At 49.9% G+C, this 19031-nt stretch overlaps 1 protein-coding gene across 11 annotated transcripts; it reads right to left on the bottom strand.

Annotated features, from left to right (window-relative positions):
* Positions 1-3747: 3747 nt before the first annotated feature.
* Positions 3748-18182, bottom strand: HINFP (histone H4 transcription factor). 11 transcript variants are annotated; one of them, XR_006586013.1, is made up of 13 exons: positions 17205-17308; positions 16754-16791; positions 11694-11878; positions 9349-9578; positions 8984-9095; positions 8663-8815; positions 8086-8163; positions 7878-7998; positions 7653-7791; positions 7436-7560; positions 6559-6859; positions 5001-5711; positions 3748-4852 (listed from the first exon to the last, which is right to left on the bottom strand). XR_006586013.1 is itself a non-coding variant. In XM_019811393.3 (12 exons), the coding sequence occupies exons 1-12, from the start codon at positions 17292-17294 to the stop codon at positions 5670-5672; spliced, it is 1614 nt and encodes a 537-aa protein (XP_019666952.2). In that variant the 5' UTR covers positions 17295-17308; the 3' UTR covers positions 3748-5669. The 11 variants fall into 11 exon arrangements, 8 of the variants coding, with proteins under 8 accessions (XP_019666952.2, XP_019666953.2, XP_006936775.2 ...); XR_002145360.3 differs by having other exon boundaries at positions 3748-5401; positions 5616-5711; XR_006586012.1 differs by having other exon boundaries at positions 3748-5135; positions 5616-5711.
* Positions 18183-19031: the final 849 nt, after the last annotated feature.

Genomic DNA, 19031 nt, shown 5'->3' with positions numbered 1-19031 from the left:
CAGGGATCCATGTCAGAGTCATCTGGCGGGCTTGTTAAAACAAATTGTTAGCCCTACCCCCAGACTTTCTGACTCAGCATCCGCAGTGGGGCCAGGGAATTGGTATCTCTAATAAATCCCTAGGTGATGCTGATACTGCTAGTCTAGAGACCACACTTTGAGAACCATTGCTCAAGAGACCCTTCATTCCTCACTCCCGACCTCATCATTCCCAGAACAATCCCCCTATCACCTACCAAGGACTTTCCCTCAGAGTGGACCTGCTCCCTCTTCCCCAAATAGTCCTCCTCCCTTCCCTGAGACTGATCCTTTTCTTTCTCTGAGACCTCCCCAATTCCCATCCCAGACCCTTCCCCCCTTCCCAAGAGGGAGCCTCCAAACAGGGCAGGCTCCTTAGACCCAGAAAGGTAAGGGTTGATGATAATTGGCTTACGAGGCACAAGGCAGAAGCAGAAAACTCCTGTCTCAGCTTAGTGCCAGGAGTTAATCTAGCAGACGGGTGCTCTGGGCAGGGATTTGTGGGAGAAGCAGTTGGTAAGGAGCTTTATGCACCTATGGCAAAAGGGGGGTAGCAGTGTCCTATGGGACCGGGGGAGGAACTGGACTGGGGACTCTGGAACCAACTCAGTTCTGTTCCCACCACCCCAGGCCACTCATCCGCGGGCCTCCTTTGCCCACGGCACTAGTCTCTCGTCTTCGGCAAGAATGGTTTTAAAATGTATTTATCAATAGAAGGACCCTCTGCTGGCCACTGGGGGAAATGCAGCTCAGGACTGGGAATGAGGGGTGGATTAAGAGGGAGGCCGACCCGAGCCCTCCCCTACCCAAGGCAGGAAGCAAAGATGGGCGTAGGCTCGAATCTGGACGGTGAAGGGGGGTACCTGCTAGGCAGAGCCCCTGCTGTTGCTTTCTAAAAGATCTTTATTCTTTTAAAATTATAAAAATACAGGGGGACTTGCGTGGCTGAGTTGGCTAAGCGTCTGACTTCCGATCAGGTCAGGATCGTACCAGTCCTGAGTTCAAGCCCCGTGTGGGGCTCTGCACTGACAGCATGGGCCTGCTTGGGGTTCTCTCTCCCTCCCTCTTTCTCTGCCTCGCCCCCATTCACGTGCTCTGCTTCTCTCTCTCTCTCAAAATAAATAAATAAACTTAAAAAAAAAAAGTGTAGTAAGTAAGGGGTCAGACTGGCTCAGGTCATGGTCTCAGAGTTCAAGCCCCAAGACCCCTTGAGACCCGCATCGTTCAAGCCCCGATCCCTGCGTCAGGCTCTCGGCTCTCGGCTCTCGCCTATCGGCATGGAGCCCACTCCAGATCCTCTGTCCCCCTCTCTCTCTGCATGCCCCCTCGCTTTCGGTCTCAAAAGTAAATATTTTTTTTAAAGTGTAACACATACCTCTCCATCTCTCCCCTGCTATGTTGTACCACTCCCTTTTGCTAAGAAGAAAATGAGGGGACCTCCAAAGCTGCAAAATGTCAAGGGTCACTACCCAAGAGTCTCTCTTTTTCCTTCTGATCCCACACACCCCCCTCCTCTTAGTCTCAGCTTGTTTCTTCCCTTACAACTTGAACCTCCACCACACCTCTTGGTTATGTGTGTCCTTTGCATGGAACCAGCCTTGAGCGGGTATCACCTAGTGGTTCTCTGGCGTCGGTTCCCCTTGTGAGACAGGACCCACTCCGCTGGAGGGGGCACAAAGGCCTCTGCAGGTAGGTGTTTCCTTTGGACTCTTCCACTCCTGTGACATGTCTCCACTCTGCAGCTTGCTTGCTTGCTTGCTTTCTTTCTTTCTTTCTACGTTTATTTATTATTGAGAGACAGAGAGACACAGAGTGTGAGCAGGGGAGGGATAGAGAGAGGGGGGAGACACAGAATCCGAAGCAGGCTCCAGGCTCCGAGCTGTCAGCACAGAGCCCGACGCGGGGCTCGAACTCACAAACTGCAAGATCATGACCTGAGCCGAAGTCGGTCGCCCAACCAACTGAGCTACCCAGGCGCCTCACAGCAGCCTACTTCTTTTAGATGTACTGTGGACTCTGAATAGTTCCATTTAAAAATGTCCCCTTTCTGACCACAAGCATTCCCCTCTGCCCTCTAATCTTCAGAAGCCTCATCGGAACCTCTAATGCTTTGTTTTTTGGCTTTTTTTTTTTTTAAGTAAGCTCTATGCCCAACATGGGGCTTGAACTCATGACCCTGAGATCAAGAGTTGCATGCTTTATCGACTGAGCCAGCCAGGTGCCCTGAACCTCCAGTGCTTTGATCCTAACCACTACCTTCTGGTCTCTCAGGGGCTCCCTGTCCAGTCTTCTCCAGCTGCTCTAATTACCCTGTTCCTTGGCCCGACGCCATCCACGTCCTGGCTGTGGGTCAACCCAGCGGTCTGTCTTCTGCTTTTGCTCCAGGGGTGCTGGTATCTGCTACAAAAAAGTACCTGGTTGTGGTGAATTTGCCAGTGCCTGATCTTGGCCTTCGACCATCAGCTGATCTCACTCTTTGATCCTTTAATGGCGATTCTTATCACTCTCCTCAAAACTTTAATTCCTAGTTCCTCAAGGAAATAGAGACAACCAGATGTGAAAGCTTTCTCACCCCTCCCATTCATCCCTCCTTCCCTTGCTCAAAAGGGGTGTCTCCATTCCTTCCCCAAGTGTCATTTATCTACTTGTCCTCTCCATTCCTTGCCCGGTCAAGAAATGCAAGCTATTAAGCGTGAAGAGTTGCCAGCATCCACCAACCTTGCCTCTCAGCCTCAACTCCTGCTGTTGAACAGGACGGCTGTGCTCCTTATTCCTGAAGTGCATCATGGGATTCCTGCCCTTGAGCAAAATTCATCCATTCATCTACCATTCACTATACCTACCTATATTCGATAGGTCGTAACCTTACGGAAATGACCTGATTCCCCATGACCATTCCTCCCTCTCCTCATCTTAGGGAATCATTTCTCTTCTATACCTTAGTCAGCTCTCCTGTGCTCTTCTCTGAGACTGTGGACTTGCCCCAAGTAAGAGAAAAGAAGCATTCGCTTCCACACTCCTGGGCCGCCTGCCTTCTCTTTGTACCCCCACTCTTTAAGGGACAGTAAGGTAGGTTGTCTCCTTAATCTTCAGACACCATGATGTCTGACGTATGGGCTGACTCTGGATGAAACCCTAAGGTAATCAAATTAGCAGTGTCATCGCCCTACCTCCAAAGTCCTGAGCTGACCCAGCCCCAGCCTCTGATATCCTTCCATAGGCCTCTAGTTGCTTCGATTCAATAACCCCTCACGCTAGCTCCGCTGCTTTCTAACCTATGCATGCTGAGCCCAGAATCCCCTTCCCCCAAAGAACTGGATTCATGAGGTAGCAAGCCAGAACCTCTTCCGCTGTCCCCATGGTACAGAGCATGAGATCTGGTGTGGGTGTAACAGTCAAGACTGGTAAGGGAGGTACTTTACATAAGGGATTGGCTTGATCCTCAAGACACTGCTCAACTGAGGAAAGGACGGCATCAGGGATGCTGGAGGGGGCAGCCTGAGCCACTGCTTAGAGCACCAGTAAGGGGGCGCCTGGGTGGCTCAGTCGTTAAGCATCTGACTTCAGCTCAGGTCATGATCTCACACTCCCTGAGTTCGAGCCCCGCGTCAGCTCTGTGCTGACAGCTCGGAGCCTGGAGCCCGCTTTGGATTCTTTGTCTCCGTCTCGCTCTGCCCCTCCCCTGCTCATGCTCTGTCTCTCTCTGTCTCGAAAATAAAAACGTTTAAAAAAATTTTTTGTTAGCTTATTTTATTGTAAGAATACACAGCATATAATACATATACAAAACATGTGTTAATCAACTTCTTACGTTATTGATGAGGCTTCTGGCTAACGGCAGGCTATCGCCAGTTAAGTTTTAGGGGAGTCAAAAGTTACACATGGATTTTCAATTACGTGGGGGGAGTCGGCGCCCCCACCCCCCGCATTGTTCAAGGATCCACTGTATTTGAATCGTATATGGAAAGTGGGGCACCACCGTGTGTTTTCAAGGTTTGGAGTCTTTAAAGTCTTCATCTGGTCATGGTTAGGAGAAAGGTCTCTAAGGACTCGCCTTCGGGGTTTGTCTTTGGCCCTGTTTTATTCAACCTTTTAATCCACCTCTTGGGGACAGGTGCCAATCTCACAAGACAAAATTTAATAAGGACAAACAGGAGGGCCTGCTGTTAAGACCAAGGTAACAAGTGCATACCTCGCAAGTAAAGGAGCATGGTTTGGGCAGCACAAAGTATGTAGACAGGGGTTCTAGAGGGCAGTGGCTTCACAATGTGTAACCACCAAAAACACAGACCCAGAGGAGGTGGGGTGGAAGGGGCCCCAAATTACGTGACATGAGAAGATATAGAAGAAACTGAGGGTACTTAGCCCAAAGAAGCCTCGCTTGTCTTCGACGAGCTGAAGGCCTGCTGGGGTTAGTGGATTATACTTGTTTAGGGGAAGGACAGGGCGTGGGTGGCAAAATCAGTACAAGACCCTAGAGTGAGCCTGGGAATGAGATGGCCTTGCTCGAGCGCATTTTTCATTCACATTTCCTCTCTTCTCCACACTGCCATTTCCTCGAAGGTGCTCTCGTAGAGGCAACGTGAACATCCACATGGGCATAACCTCAAAGCCCTCATTGTTTCTTGCCTGAATTCTTCCCAGCAGCCCCCTAACTTCTCACTGTTCCAATCTGTATTCCTCATCACTGGCAGAATCACCATCCTAAAACCTCACGTGGATCCTTTTGGGTGGCCCGGCCTTCCTTCCTGGTCTCGTCTCTCCCCGTGGCGTACTGCCCTGTGCTGCAGGCCACGGAGTCCTCCTTCAGGTGTAGAGACCTGGTTTCCTCTACCTGGAACAATGTGTCCACCTCTTTGTACCTTGTAGCTCTAATCACTTCCTTGATGAAGCCTCTCCTGATCCCTCGCCCACGTAACGCGGTCTCCTCCTCCTCTGAGCCTCCTCAGTGAACTCTGGTAGGCTTCCAACCCTCCACTTACTTTGGTCTTGTCTCTGTACTCCAAGTCTCTTCAGGGCAGAGAGTTTCACTCATCTCTGGGTTTTTCTCATCATTTACTGTATCTTTACCACCTGCCACGGCGCCCGGACTATAGAAGGAACTCGGTAAACGGCGGCTGGAATTAATGAAAGGCTTGTTCTTTCCTAAATACTTCCTGCAACAGGCACATGCTGTTTTTGCGGTAAGAGTGAAGTTCGGTCCTCTCAAAAAGGTGCAGAAATCCTTTGTGGGCAGCTTTCTGCCCACAAATACCCCTGAGAGTATTCCCTTGACCTCGAGAGTGGCAGCGACCCCAAGAATGGACACAGGGTGCCGAGAAGTGGCTAGACAGGCCAAGCGAAATGGTTCTTCTTTTTGGAGGGTTTCAACCTCTTTGAGAATCTAGTGAAAAACAGACCCTTTCCCCAGGAAACTGTACATTCAGACACAATTTTCTAACCTGGTCTTTAAACCTACAGTACCTGCCATTCCCCAGGGCCTCCAAATCCACCACCCGTCCCAGCTTCCTCCTCAGCCCCACAGGTAGAGACCCTGCCCCAGAGACACTGGATTCTAACCAGGACTCAGACGGGATGGCCGTGGCCAGGTGCCCTACCTTCCTGTCTCCCAGCCGATCGTGCATTCTAGAGGGAGTGTTACTACTGCCCGCTCACAGCCTACGCCTGAGACCTCCATGGAGACAGCAGATGCTCTGAGAAGAAATGGAGAAGTTTCACCAAGGGGGGAGGGAGAGGGGAGCAAGAGTAAAGATACAAACAAAAACAAACCCCAGTCACTAAAAGGAGAACAAGCCTAATGAGTCAACTCCTCTTCTGGGCAGCTGCATCTCCTATCTGGTTGAGAGCCACCAAGCATAAGGAAGACATGAGTAAGAGCCCGTGTTTCTTTTATTACCAAAACAACCGTTACACACACACTCAGTGCCTCCAATCCCATCCCTGAGGGTAACCATGAAAGTCCTTGCGATCGCAGGAGCCCTTTAGAGGGAGATGGCTGCCTGGTTCATGCTGCCTTGGCTGGTTGTAAGGAAAAGGCCCTCGCAGGAACCGGTTATGTGTCACCCCTGGACCTAAGGACGGGAATGGGTGCGAGTTGACGGGGGCTTTTACTCACTGTTTCAGAGTGACTAGGGGGTTATGGGTAAGCCTGATACCAGCCCCTCTACAAGGACACACACAACCAGCGCATCCCCCTCAAGGAACCCAAACTTCTCAGGTCCCCACAAAGCGCCGTCTGGCAGAAAAGGAAGTCCTTTGGATCCGCTGAATGACGCAAGCCGGGTCCAGAGTGCACCACAGAGCTCTTGGCACCACCCTTAAAGGCATCCGTTGGCAGGGGCTGCCCACTAGGGCCACTGCCACCAGCCTGGCTCACACGCCAGGGTCTGGGGTAGGAATGGTCAGGCTCTGCAGCCCTCACACCATCTGGACTTGTGGCTCCTCAGCTATTCCCTGAAGCTTTTCCATGACCTTCCCTGAGGGGGGCTCGGGGGCTGGGGGGGGCTCTCCCGGGGCCTCGGACAGCACATAGTAGACAACCTCTTGCTCGCCCTGGGCGTTGGTCTGGTTCACCACATGGATGACGGGGCTGGGAGTGTCCTGAGAGGCTGAGAGGGCCGTGCCGTCACCGCTCCCACCCTCCTCTTCCTCTTCGGCCTCTTCCTGGGGTCCCGGCTCCCCTGGCACTGCTTCGAGAATGATGCCCTGCAGGCTGCTCTCACTCAGCGATGCTCCCGGGTCCAATCCGTCCTGCGGCTGCCGCAGCAGCTGCTGTGTCAGCTCCACACTCTCATAGCGAACCAGCTGCAGCCGCATGTAGCCATCTTCATGCTCCTTGTACCTGGGGAAGCGGGAGCATGGGGGGCAGCAAACATGCGCAGGGGGACGCAGAAATGTCCAGAGACCGGCAAGCTACGGGACAAACACGAGGGATGGGAGAAGCCCTGGGATGTTAAGTGATAGGAGTTGGAGACCAAGAGGGGTCTTTATTGGAATATGCAGAAGAAATGACAAGAGGGAGGGAGCATTACTCGAAATGGAAAATTTGATGTAGAAACTTGAGAGGGAGGGAGGGAGGGAGGGAGGGAGGGAGGGAGGGAGGGAGGGGGTGCAGAGGGGGAAAAAGAAATGATCTGTGTTGGAGGGTGGGAGTGTCACAGGATTCAGGAGATGGCCTTGGGGCTACGGATGAGGGCCCTTAGGCTCCGGTTCTGGCTGTAGGGCTTTGGCACTGTGCCTTCCATTCAAAGGTCACAAAACTCATCTTTGCTCCACCACTGATTCTCAGGGTTCCCCGAACCTCAGTGGAGACGGTGGACATCCAATTACCCTCAAATTCAAGGTTAACTTGTTGAAAAGGTATCGGGGGGTAGAGGGGAAGGTCTGCGAACCTACGGGGCAGGGTTCAGAGACATACCGAAAACGGGGGTGCCCTGAGGGCCACTTGAACTGGTGCTTCTCTCGAAGGTGCACGGTGAGGTTGTTGCCCCTCGTGAAGCATTTGTCACATACGTGACATTTGTATCTCGGCTCTGAGTCTCCCTGATGGGGAGGGGAGGGAGAGTGAGGCCAGCTCTGCATCCTGGGCTCCCCCACACCTGCACTTGCCCTCTCCCACCGACCGCCCAACTCACCTCATGCACTTTTCGATAGTGGGACTTGATAGAGCAGAGGGATCGCGCGCTGAAGCCGCAGCTCTCGAAGTCACACCTGTAGGCTGGCTCCTTGCTATGGGTGTCCAGGTGCTTCCGCAGGTCAATCAGATTCTTGCAGCTGCCAGGAGAGGTCAGGAGCGGTGGGAGGGCACGGGGGACCCTGGACCTCGGGTTCTCCGATTTCTGGCCCCTGGTTCCCCTTACCTGTATTCACAACAGTCACACTTAAAAGGCCGGTCCTCGCTGTGGCGAAAGCGCATGTGGTTTCGGAGGGACGATGGCAGCGGGCAGGTCATATCACACAGAGGACACTTATAGTGATTCACTGAGAGGAGCAGAGAGGAGGCTGTGATCGGGGGCCCAGCGGATACCTGGAGGGTGGGCAAGGAGGTTGGGGGCGCCGGCCGCTCACCATGGTTACGCATATGGTCCCGCAACAGCCGCTCCGTGGCAAATCTCTTGGAACAGTGAGAGCACTGGAAGCGTTGCTCTACAGTGGGGCAGGCAGAAGAGAGCCTGGGCTGCGGAGGATGGCGGAGAGGCACAGACAGGAGAGCAAGCCCGGGAGAGGAGAACCACCCAAGAAAGGGGGAGCTCAGGAACCAGGGATGGACACAGACCATGGAAAGAGCATGGCGCTTGCAGTCGAGAACCTGAATGAGAATCCCTGCTTGACCCCTAACTAGCTGTGCGACCTCAGGTAAGTGAGTTAACCTGGCCCTCGGTTTCTTCACCTGCAGAAAGGGGGAGGAGCAGCATACCTCATGGGGTTGCGAGGATTCACTGGGAAGAGATGCGGCACACAGTAAGCACTGAACAGTAAGAGCCCCTAATGACTCTCCTGTCACACTGTGGCAGGTGACTGAGTCCTAGAGGTAGATGTAGCCAGGCTGCAGATGCCTTCGGTGGCCCCCTCTCCCGGGAACATGCCCCTTACCCCCACCGCAAGGACGGCCTGCACCCACTCCCCTTCTTCTCTGATTGCTTACGATCCAACGCGGTCTGGCGACGGATGTGATCTAAGAACTTGGTGTTGTTGGCAAACATGCCCCCGCAGGTGGGGCAGGCCACCACCTTCTCCTGGGTGTGGCTGCGGAGGTGCTCTCGAAGCTTACGGCAGTCCTTGAAGGTGCAGGTACAGCCTGGGAAGAAAAGCCCAGTCAGGCTCAAACGCCCAGAGGCAGTTCTGACATCAAGTCTCCGGCCAGCAGCCGACCTTACCCTGGGGGACTGGTCCCATACCCCGCCGCCCCAACCCCTTACCACCCCCAGGGATTCTTTAAGGACAAGAAGTTAAGGAGTGGCCCTACCTTTCCAGCCACACAGCACCACCTGGTTGTCTTTGCCGACCGCTTGGTATTCACAGCACAGGCTGTGTGCTTCCACGTGCCGATAGAACCACTCGGGGTTGTCGAAGGAACTCTGTGCCAGGGGCAACTTGGGGTTAGAACTGACGGTGGCTAGAGGGACGTGACGTGCCCAAAGGGGGTTTCTTGGCGCTCTCTCAAACTAACTTGGTGGGCCTGAGAAAGTTTGAGCATGGGGGCCACCCGGAAATGAAATGACATAGTAGCAGGAACCTTGGCAGACGCAGGGCATCCCTGAGAGGGTCAAGGCATCTTGAGCTAAGATCCCCAACTTCCTTCCACCCCTACGCCCAGCACTGCCCGCTGACCTCACAGTGCTCCCACAGACACAGGAAGTGGTCAGGGATGTCAGGGATGATGTTGCGGCTCTGGAAGTCCAGGATGCAGGGGCTGAGGTCGGCCTGGCTCTGCAGAGCCTGCAGCCCCCACTGCTTCAGCTTGGTGTGGTAGCAGTGGAAGTAGACGTGGCGGATGAGGTCAGCAGAACTGTCCATAGAGCAAAAGCCACACTCCTGCCACAAGCAGGAGAATTCTTCTTCTGCAGAAAGGGGTTTAGGGGGAAAAGTCTGATACCTTCCAAAGCTCAGCTCTCCTTCTACCTGTGACACTTAGCGGCGAGCGAGCAGGCTGGACTCTGACCGAAATACCCCAGTTCATTCGGCAAATACCAGCATTTAACAACTACCAATCGTGCACCAGGCCCTGGGGGGGGGGGGGTTGATGAGTAAAGAGTCCCGGTCCTTGCCCTCACGATAGCTTTCAGTCAGGGAGAGGAAAGGTTAGTTAAGTAATCCCACGTATAAATCTAAAACTGCAGCCAGCTCCGAGTTCTATGAAGGGGGCAGGGGGTGCGGGTTACTGCAACATAATTAAACAGAGCCCATGTGATGTAGGCATGGAGGACTCGGAAGTGTCGCTGCGTTGAGATCCGAAGGGCGAGCATCTGTGAGCTAGATGGAGAAGTGTGGCCGAGGCAGAGGGAAGGGTGTGTGCAAGGTCCAGAGCCACAAACTCAGTGTGGCCGGCGTGCGCTGCCGGCTCCCAAGCTGGGACACCCCTCACTCCTTCCCGTCGGACCGCAGGTCCTTCTTTCCTCCAAATTCTGCCTGAGATCCACCCTCTCCGGGAAAGCCATCAGCTGCGGCAGTCCAATGCCTGGCTCTCGTGCATCTCTCTCGAAGCACATTTTCAATGCTTTACAGGGGCTTACTTGTTTTTAAAAGGAGCTACTTTGAAATATATAATAACCCCCTAATTTCCTTTTTGTGTACGTACTGTTTGACTTCTGAAACTATCACTTATGCTTCATAGTCACTAGACTTAAAACAGAATCTGAGGTTGGGGAAGGAGAGCTGCCTCTGTACTTTGTGTAGAACAGAATTTTTAAAATTGTTTTGTGACCTGTTAGGGACTGAATACATCAACTTAGGGAGGCGCAAACCAATTTTTATTTTTTTAAGTAGGCTCCAGGCCCAACGTGGGGCTTGAACTCACGACCCTGAGATCAAGAGTCACACGCTCTACCCACTGGGCCGGCCAGGCACTCCCCCCATTTTTTTTTTTTTATGAAAAAGAATAAGAATACTTGAGAGAACATTTAATAAAAGCAAGTATTGTTTCAAGTATTTTTTTAACTTTTTATCTGGGGTTGGGAAGTAAAATGCATGCCTATCTGGTAGTTGCAGTGGAAAAAAAAAAATTGAGAAGCATTACCAGAGAGGCAGAAAAGCAGGTTGTCGACAGCTTGTATAATAATAATATGATCCTTTTTAAAAAAGAAAATCATCTTTATCTAATTTATTATTGCATGCAGAGAGACGTCAAAAGAACATTCACTAAAGTAATGTCACTAATTGCCTTTTGATGGCAGGCTGGCGGATTCAGATTCGTCCCACATTTCCTTGTTGAATGAATTTTCTATGATGAGTCTACAATGCTTTTTTTTTTAATATGAAATTTATTGTCAGATTGGTTTCCATACAAAACCCAGTGCTCATCCCAACAGGTGCCCTCCTCAATGTCCATCACCCACTTTCCCCTCCCTCCCACCCCCCATCAACCCTCAGTTTATTCTCAGTTTTTAAGAGTCTCTTATGGTTTGCCTCCCTCCCTAACTTTTTTTTCCCCTTCCCCTCCCCCATGGTCTTCTGTTAAGTTTCTCAGGATCCAATTAAGAGTGAAAACATATGGTATCTCTCTTTCTCTGTATGACTATTTCACTTAGCATAACACTCTCCAGTTCCATCCACGTTGCTGCAAATGGCCATATTTCATTCTTTCTCATTGCCAAGTAGTACTCCATTGTGTATATAAACCACAATTTCTTTATCCATTCATCACTTGATGGACATTTAGGCTCTTTCCATAATTTGGCTATTGTTGAGAGTGCTGCTATAAACATTGGGGTACAAGTGCCCCTATGCATCAGTACTCCTGTATCCCTTGGGTAAATTCCTAGCAGTGCTATTGCTGGGTCACAGGGTAGATCTATTTTAATTTTTTGAGGAACCTCCACACCGTTTTCCAGAGCGGCTGCGCCAGTTTGCATTCCCATCTACAATGCTTTTATAAGCAAAACAAGCACAATTAGGAAAGAAAAGTCAGACGTTCCACCTTCCTTGAGCTCCTTCCCCCTCCTGTCCTGCCCCCTTACCAAGTGGGTCCTCCTCCTCATCCTCCTCCTCCCCGGAGCCGTGCAGGTGCTGCCGGAGGTGCTGAGTGACATGCTCGCAGAACTCCTCCATGGCTGAGCACACAAAGGAGCAGGACCCCCACTCACACTGTAGCCCCAGATTCTCCTTTCGGGGAACTTTCCCGGGGGGCGGCATGGCCTTCACCCTAGAGTGGAAAGAAACCCACAGCTGCAAGGATTCCACCCAAACGCCACCAGGGGGTGAACGGCTGGGCTGACAGGCTGCCTAGAGGCGGCAGCAGCCACCTTCTCCCGTGACCTGTGAGAAACCCTGTGCTTTTTCAATAAGGATGGAGTAGCAGTTCCTCAAACCCCTGGAAGCTGTCTGGCGTTCTTGGGAAGGGAAAAACACACTAACATTATTGAGCGTGTGCCAGGCACTGAGCTAAGAACTTTAAAGGCCCATTTCTCTTGAAGCTTCAGAGCAACTGGCCAAGAAGGAATTAATTATTCCAATGGGATGCAGAACAACGCACAGGTTCAAAGAGATGGCTCTGGACAAGGAAGAGACTTCAAATCTAGACTCCTGTGTCCGCCACCTACTAGCTGCGTGACCTTGGCCAAGTAACTTAACCCTTCTGTTCCTGAACATCCTCATCTTCAAAACGGGGATAGCAAAACCTTTTGTTGTTAATTTCACACTTAACTATATGTCAAGCATCATACTAAGCATATTATATTATGTCACTGAATTACCAACACCACCTTATGAGGTAAGTACTATTTTTGACTTCATTTACAAATAGGAACCTCTGGCTCAGAGAGGTTAACTGGTTTGCTCAAGGTCACACACTACTCGTGTGGTAGGGTCAGGTCAGGCTGACTCCAAAGTCCATATTCTTTCCACACAGCTTACAGATGAGCCCAGAAGCTCTTTATTTTTCACTGCATCATGTCCTAAATTCCCACCAGACTTTCAAACTGCCATACTATCAGCCTTTGCCTAATCTATCCAGTGGTTACTCACCACTCCCCTGACATTCTCTGAATTAAAATGTCTATTTAATCCTTGAACAGAGATTTGAACTGTGCGGGTCCATTTATATGCAGACTTTTAAAATACTTTTCAAATACATTGGAAAATTTTGGGATATCTGCAACAATTTGAAAAACTTTGCAAATGAACTGTGTAGCCTAGAAATATTTTAAAAAATTAGGGGTGTCTGGGTGGCTCAGTCAGTAAAGGGTCTGACTTTGGCTCAGGTCATGATCTCGCGGTTCTTGAGTTTAAGCCCCGCATCAGGCTCTGTGCTGACAGCTCAGAGCCTGGAGCCTGCTTCATATTCTCTATCTCCCTCTTTCTCTGCCCCTCCCCTGCTCACACTGTCTCTAAAAAAAATAAGAAAAAGGTAGGTCACAAACACATAAAATATATGTAGACACCAGTCTTTCATTATTTAATACCATAAAATATATACAAATCTATTAAAAAATTTAAAATTTACCAGGGCACCAGGCTGGCTCAGTCAGTGGAGCATATAATTCTTGATCTTGGGGTCATGAGTTTGAGCCCCACACTGGGTGTAGAGATTACTTAAAAAAATTTTTTATTAAGTTAAAATTTATCAAAACTTACACACACACCTACAGACTGTCATCTTTTCATTTTTGACATCTAGTGTTAGTAATACATGTAACATCTGCAGTGTTGTTTTTTTTTTTACATAAGACAATATTTTTTAAGTTTATTAAGAGAGAGAGAATTTATTAAGAGAGAGAATAATTTAATTGTTAAGAGAGACAGGCTCCGCACTGTCAGCACAGAGCTCGATGCGGGGCTCGAACTCATGACCCGTGAGATCATGACCTGAGCCAAAACCAAGAGTCAGATGCTTAACCGACAGTAGAGCTATTAGTAGTTAAGCTTTGGGGGAGTCAAAAGTTATACATGGGTTTTTGATTGCGTAAGGGCTGGCACCCCAACCTCCACGTTGTTCAAGGGTCAAGTACAGATTCCATTTGAACAAGAGAGGCCTTATCTGTCTAGCTGATATCATACCTTGGGTATTTACAGTGCTAGTCATGCTTAGGCCTGTAATAAATGCCTGTTGAAGAAAGCTGAATACGAACCTGCAGGTTCTCCACCTCTAATATGAATTCAATTGCAGGGTTCTCTAGCCACCCTGCCAGAGATTCGGATTCAGGTAGGCTGGGGTTAAGCTTAGAAATCTGCCCTTTTACCTCGGCACCCCAGTTCTGATGCAGGCAGTTCCAGAAGCACAGTTTGTGGAACAATAAAAGAATAGTTTCCCTCATTAAAAGGAAACAGAATGACAGAGGACAACAGTGAAAGCAAAAGTCCAGGGACAAGAGAGGACACTAAGAGGCCTTGACTCTGCCTGGTGTGTCACCTCTGGGCGGATGTTAACTGATTGTCGCTGCCCTAGAAGGGAGCGAGGCACTGGTCTACCTGATAGAGCTGGGAACTCTGGGAAAGGCCTTTACTTACTACACATGGAGAAGAAAAAAAAAAAAAACACAGAAAAAACAAAACACGTGAAATCCCTCATGACTACAAGTTCAAGAACCTCTTATACCTAACTGCTTATCAGAGAAACCCCTTTTTAATCCAAGGCTTTTGCCCCTCCTCCGAGAAGCCAGTCACCTCGGACACTCTGGGATGTCCATGGGGCTGCTGGGCTGCTCGAGACTAACAGTGAACCTTATCAGGATAAAATGTTCACCATTTTTATAACATTGGGGTAGGAAAAGTAGGGAACACCTTCCTAAGGCAGACACAACATCCCAAACCTCCTCTAACTCTCTGCCTACGGGATTCAAGTCCACCTAGTACCGCATGCAAAGCTCTTCAACTGGCCTCAACTTACTTCTCCAGGAACTGGGTAAAGAAACTAACCCCTATTGAGGGCCTACCATGAGTCAGCCCTGTGGAAACTTCTCTTCCAAAGTTCATTTCAAAGTGAGAGCGCCCAGACTCTAACCCAAAGATCACAGCCTCCTCCTCTACACCATGCTGCTGCTCTGGCTTCCTCTCCCGTTCATTCGTTCCTCTTCCTCTCTGATTCAATGAACTTTATCTTAAACACATCACGTTCTCCTCAAGCTCTCTGCCTGAGAAACTTCTACCTACCCTTCAAGCCCAATGTCCCCTCCTTGATGAGTTCTTTCCCAATTCATCCAGGTGCAGCTGGAATATCTACCTGCTGTCCCCACAGCACTGTGCACACCTTCATTATGGTGTTGCTACAGTGGAATGGAAGGTCTGTCTCCCCCAGACTAGGAGCTTCTCAGGGCAGGGACCATCACCCCTTCATTGCCTATTCCCAACATTAGCACAGAGCTCTGTGCTCCCCAGACACTCAATAAACGTCAGCATCTGATCACATTCCAGGAAGCCTTCCAAAACTACCCACCCCTCAGGTTATGCTTGCTTCTTGGTTCTATGTCTGGCATAGATAATGCCAGAAAATCTCGACCCTATTTGTATGCTGCCCATGGTCACTCATGGTCCTTTGATGTGTTCTATTCTCATTTACCCAATGGGACAATCTTAGCTGCTTCTGGGCAGAAACCGCATCACACCCATCTGTTGTTGACTGGTGGGCAAGACCCAGGAGATGGGTTATCTAGATATCGAGAATGACCTGAACCTTAGGCAAAGCTCCCCGAATCCCTCTTTTTTTTTTTTTTTTTTAATTTATTTTTGAGAGAGAGAGCGAGTGGGAAAGGGGCAGAGAGAGAGGGAGACACAGAATCAGAAGCAGGCTCCAGGCTCTGAGCTGTCAGCACAGAGCCCGACGTGGGGCTCAAACTCACAAACCCGTGAGATCATGACCTGAGCCAAAGTCAAACACTTAACTGACTGAGCCACCGAGGCGCCCCCCTGAATTCCTCTTTTGTCGTCCCCCAGCTTCCTTTACTTTCTTTGCCTGTGTCCTACTTGTTTCTAGCCTGGGGAACAGTGGCACAGTGACAATCTAGTCACCACTCCTCTTTCTGTGAGCAAAGTGAGGCAACTTGTATACTGGCAAGGGCAATGGACAAGTTGTCAGAAAACCTGGGCTCAAGTTCCCCGTCTCAATGATTTTACTCTGCCTAGAATAATGTAACATTAAGTACCTACTGTAGACAAAGCACTGTTCTAAGAATCTTATGTATATAAAAACTCACTAATACAACCACCTACCTATTGAGGGAAGTACCACTATTATCCCACTTCACAAATGAGGAAATGGGCCCTGATAGGTTAAATAATTTACCCAAAGCCACAAGCTAGGAAGTGATGGAGACAGAATTCAAAGCCAGGGAATTTGGTTCCATTTTCTTTCTACATCTGCCATCTTATCACTCCTTGTCTGATTCCTTCCTCTCCACAGACCTCATATCTGTATACACAATACCCCAAACATGTTTCATTAAGTAGCTATTTTGTCAGTTTCCTCCAATAAACTGTGAGCTCCTAGAAAGCCTGGCCTGTGCCTTGTTCAGTTCTAACTTCAGGGCCAGTACATCCTAATACAAGCTCTTTTAATGTTTACGTGAATCTATGACTTATTATTTTATTTTGGATAAATCACCTAGCTTCTCTGAACCTGTTTCTCTAAATGTAAAACAGGATACTAATACCACAGCTGATGTTAGAGTCAACAAAACTGGTTAGAAAGCTCCAACATTTACTAGCTGTGGGGCCCTAGGCAAGTTACTTAAGCCTCAGTTTCCCATACAGCAGAGGAATCATTAAACTTGTCTCACTGGATTGATTTATGGACTAAACTAGATAATGTAGATTAAAATGCTTAGCACAACACACCCCTAGAACTCAACAAGCGTCAGCTATTTGTATCCTTGCTTCTGACGGTGAGATGATCTAAGCAGAATTCTACAAAAAGGTCAACAAAAGGACAACCCGACGGATTCCCAACACTTCTTTTCATCAGGGGTCACAGTAAGAAACAACCAGCAAATACTTGAGTATATATTTTAACGCAAGGCATCAAATTAACCCTGAACGATAGTCAAGAAAAGAAAGGACTGATGTCCTGAACCTCCTAAGGACTCACAATCTGGCCGAAGAGATGACTCTGACGTGTGAAGACAACTGCCAAAACAAAGCACCCGATGAGGGAGGTCAGGACAGAAAGAAATCCCAGTGCACAGGCGAAGCGGGGAAGACTTGTCCTGAGCGGCCGGGATCGGGCCCCTGAAACACCGGGAGAGTTCGAAGAGAAGAAAGGAGACCCTCCTGGCAGCCCCGCAGGTTTCTCGTAGTGCTTCCCGCATTAAGGCATGGCGGTGACCACGTCTCAGCAGCAGCCAAGCCCCACACGAGAAAGCAGGGAGGTTCGAGTTGGGGTTAGGGACTAAGGGCCAGGGGCGCTGCAGGCGCCAGGCCGACCGGCGTGGCCGAGCTACAAGACGAAGCCTCGCCAAGGTGACTAGGGAAGAGCCTGGCTTGAGCAGGCTACTCAGAGCGTCCCCAAAGTCGCCCAGGCAAGCCGGAAGCCAATTTACCGTCCCTCCGCTCCCGGGTCTCTCCAGCTCTTCCCACCTCCGACCATCTCCGGAAGGGCGCTTGAGCGACGGCCACCGAGAGCCAATCATCGCTCTCGGATACCTCTAGCAGCCAATGGCCGCTACGACTGACGGAACCCGTGCGCGACCAAAATACGGAAGGGGCGGGAGCAAGGAGCGGCGGGCTTCGGAGACGGCAGCTTTGCTGCAGCCGCTGGGTTCCAGGCGAGGTGCGGGCGAGGATCCCGAGGCCCCGACTTCCCCCAACTGCGCAGGCTCCGCGCTCGGCACCCACTGGGCCTGCGCGGGGCTCCAGCTGCGCCCCGAGTGGCATCTCCTTCGTCGCGTGGGTTACTGTGTTAAGCTGCCCGCGAGCACAGGGAGGGGGAGTAGGAGGAGGCGGCGGTGGCGGCGCGTGAGGCTGGGTGCGCGCGGCTGTAAGCCCCGCCCGGCCAAAATTAGGGTCCTACCTCTATCCTTCGTTCTCTTACTCCGATTTCTTAAATATCGGCATTCCTGAGCCGTCTTTTCTCCCCCCGCCCCCCACCTCTCCTGTTCCCTGGCTCGGTAAGCAACCATGTTATCCACCCACTCCAAGTCAGAAACCCGGTAGTCATCCCTGATTCCTCTCTCGTGCATCACGTCCGACCCTCCTCCAAGTTGAATTCTACGTCCTTAAACACACGCCGGAGCTCTCGAATTCAGCCCCCTCTGCCCCTCCTCCCGGTCCTTCTCCGCTCCCTGTCTAGTCTATTAACGACGTCGAGCCCGGATGTCTACACTAACTGGTTCCATTGCGTGCACTCTTGTTTTCCTCTAAGCCATTCCCCACGGAGACCTAATCAAACCACCACCCTGCTTCAAACGCTAAAAGGCATTCTGTGGCCTCGGGGCACACACCGCCGCCCCGTCCCCCCCCCCCCCCCCCCCGCCCAAACTATAGTGAGGCTTTCTAGAACCTTCAGCATCTGAGTCCTGTGTACTTCCATGGTGTCTTGAGTCCTAGTCCTCTATTTCTGTTCTCCCGCCCCGAGTTACTTTCGGTTTCTCTACCACACCTAGCTGCCTTTTACTTTTTCTGCTTTGTACTTGTTTCCTCTGCCTGGTACCGTCTTTCCCTTCTCCCCAGTCTGGCTTGTATTTGACTAACGCCTACTCATTCTTCTGGTCTCAGTGAATATGCTTCTTTTCCCAAGAATTCCAGTAAGGGAGGGCAGGGATTGTATGTGTTCTTCACCTTCATACTCCATCACTTAGTCTAGTGGCTGAAACATTAAGGGCTCAAGCCATATTTGTTAAATAATGTACCTTAGTAAAGTTCATTGGGGTTGATATTTATTTTGTTACATTTTTCTGTATTTCCTAACCTAAAAATAAGCCTATATAATTCATATCATCAGGAAACACGTTAAATGTTCAATAGAAGATACTATTAAAAATAAGCATCATAGTAAAATCTGAAATTTGTGCGTGAAGTTTGTTACTAACAACAGCGAATTATATTATTGTCCCTATTTTAAAATAGGACTTTTAAAATACAATCCAGAAGTAACAAAAATATATTTTATCAACTTCATTCCTTCAAAAGCGCATAGAGTAATACTTCACAAAATGCCAACCTTACTTTAATTCAAATTTACACCACTGAAGATGGTTCATGGCTTCAATTTAGCAATTGCATGAAGAAAAAGTTCATTCACAGAACTATGTAGACTCCAAACAATTTTTACAGAACAAAAATTTCAGGATAGCTCTGGAATCCACACATATGTCTTCAAAATTTGAGACTGAGTCTTGCTGTCTAGCATAGTTTACTTCCATCTCAAT

This window comes from Felis catus, chromosome D1, assembly GCF_018350175.1.
Source record: "Felis catus isolate Fca126 chromosome D1, F.catus_Fca126_mat1.0, whole genome shotgun sequence".
NCBI classification, from domain to species: Eukaryota; Metazoa; Chordata; class Mammalia; order Carnivora; family Felidae; genus Felis; species Felis catus.
Note: the sequence above shows the minus strand (reverse complement) of the source record. Positions and strands in the feature narration are given on the sequence as shown.

Coding starts and splice junctions, on each gene's coding strand:
- HINFP (XM_006936713.4), bottom strand. CDS start 17,294: ATGATTGGCTCTCGGTGGCCGTCGCTCAAGCGCCCTTCCGGAGATGGT. Junction 11,879..16,753: donor GTCATCTCTTCGGCCAGATT/GTGAGTCCTTAG, acceptor TTTCCACTCTAG/GGTGAAGGCCATGCCGCCCC. Junction 9,579..11,693: donor TGAGGAGGAGGACCCACTTG/GTAAGGGGGCAG, acceptor CCCTTTCTGCAG/AAGAAGAATTCTCCTGCTTG.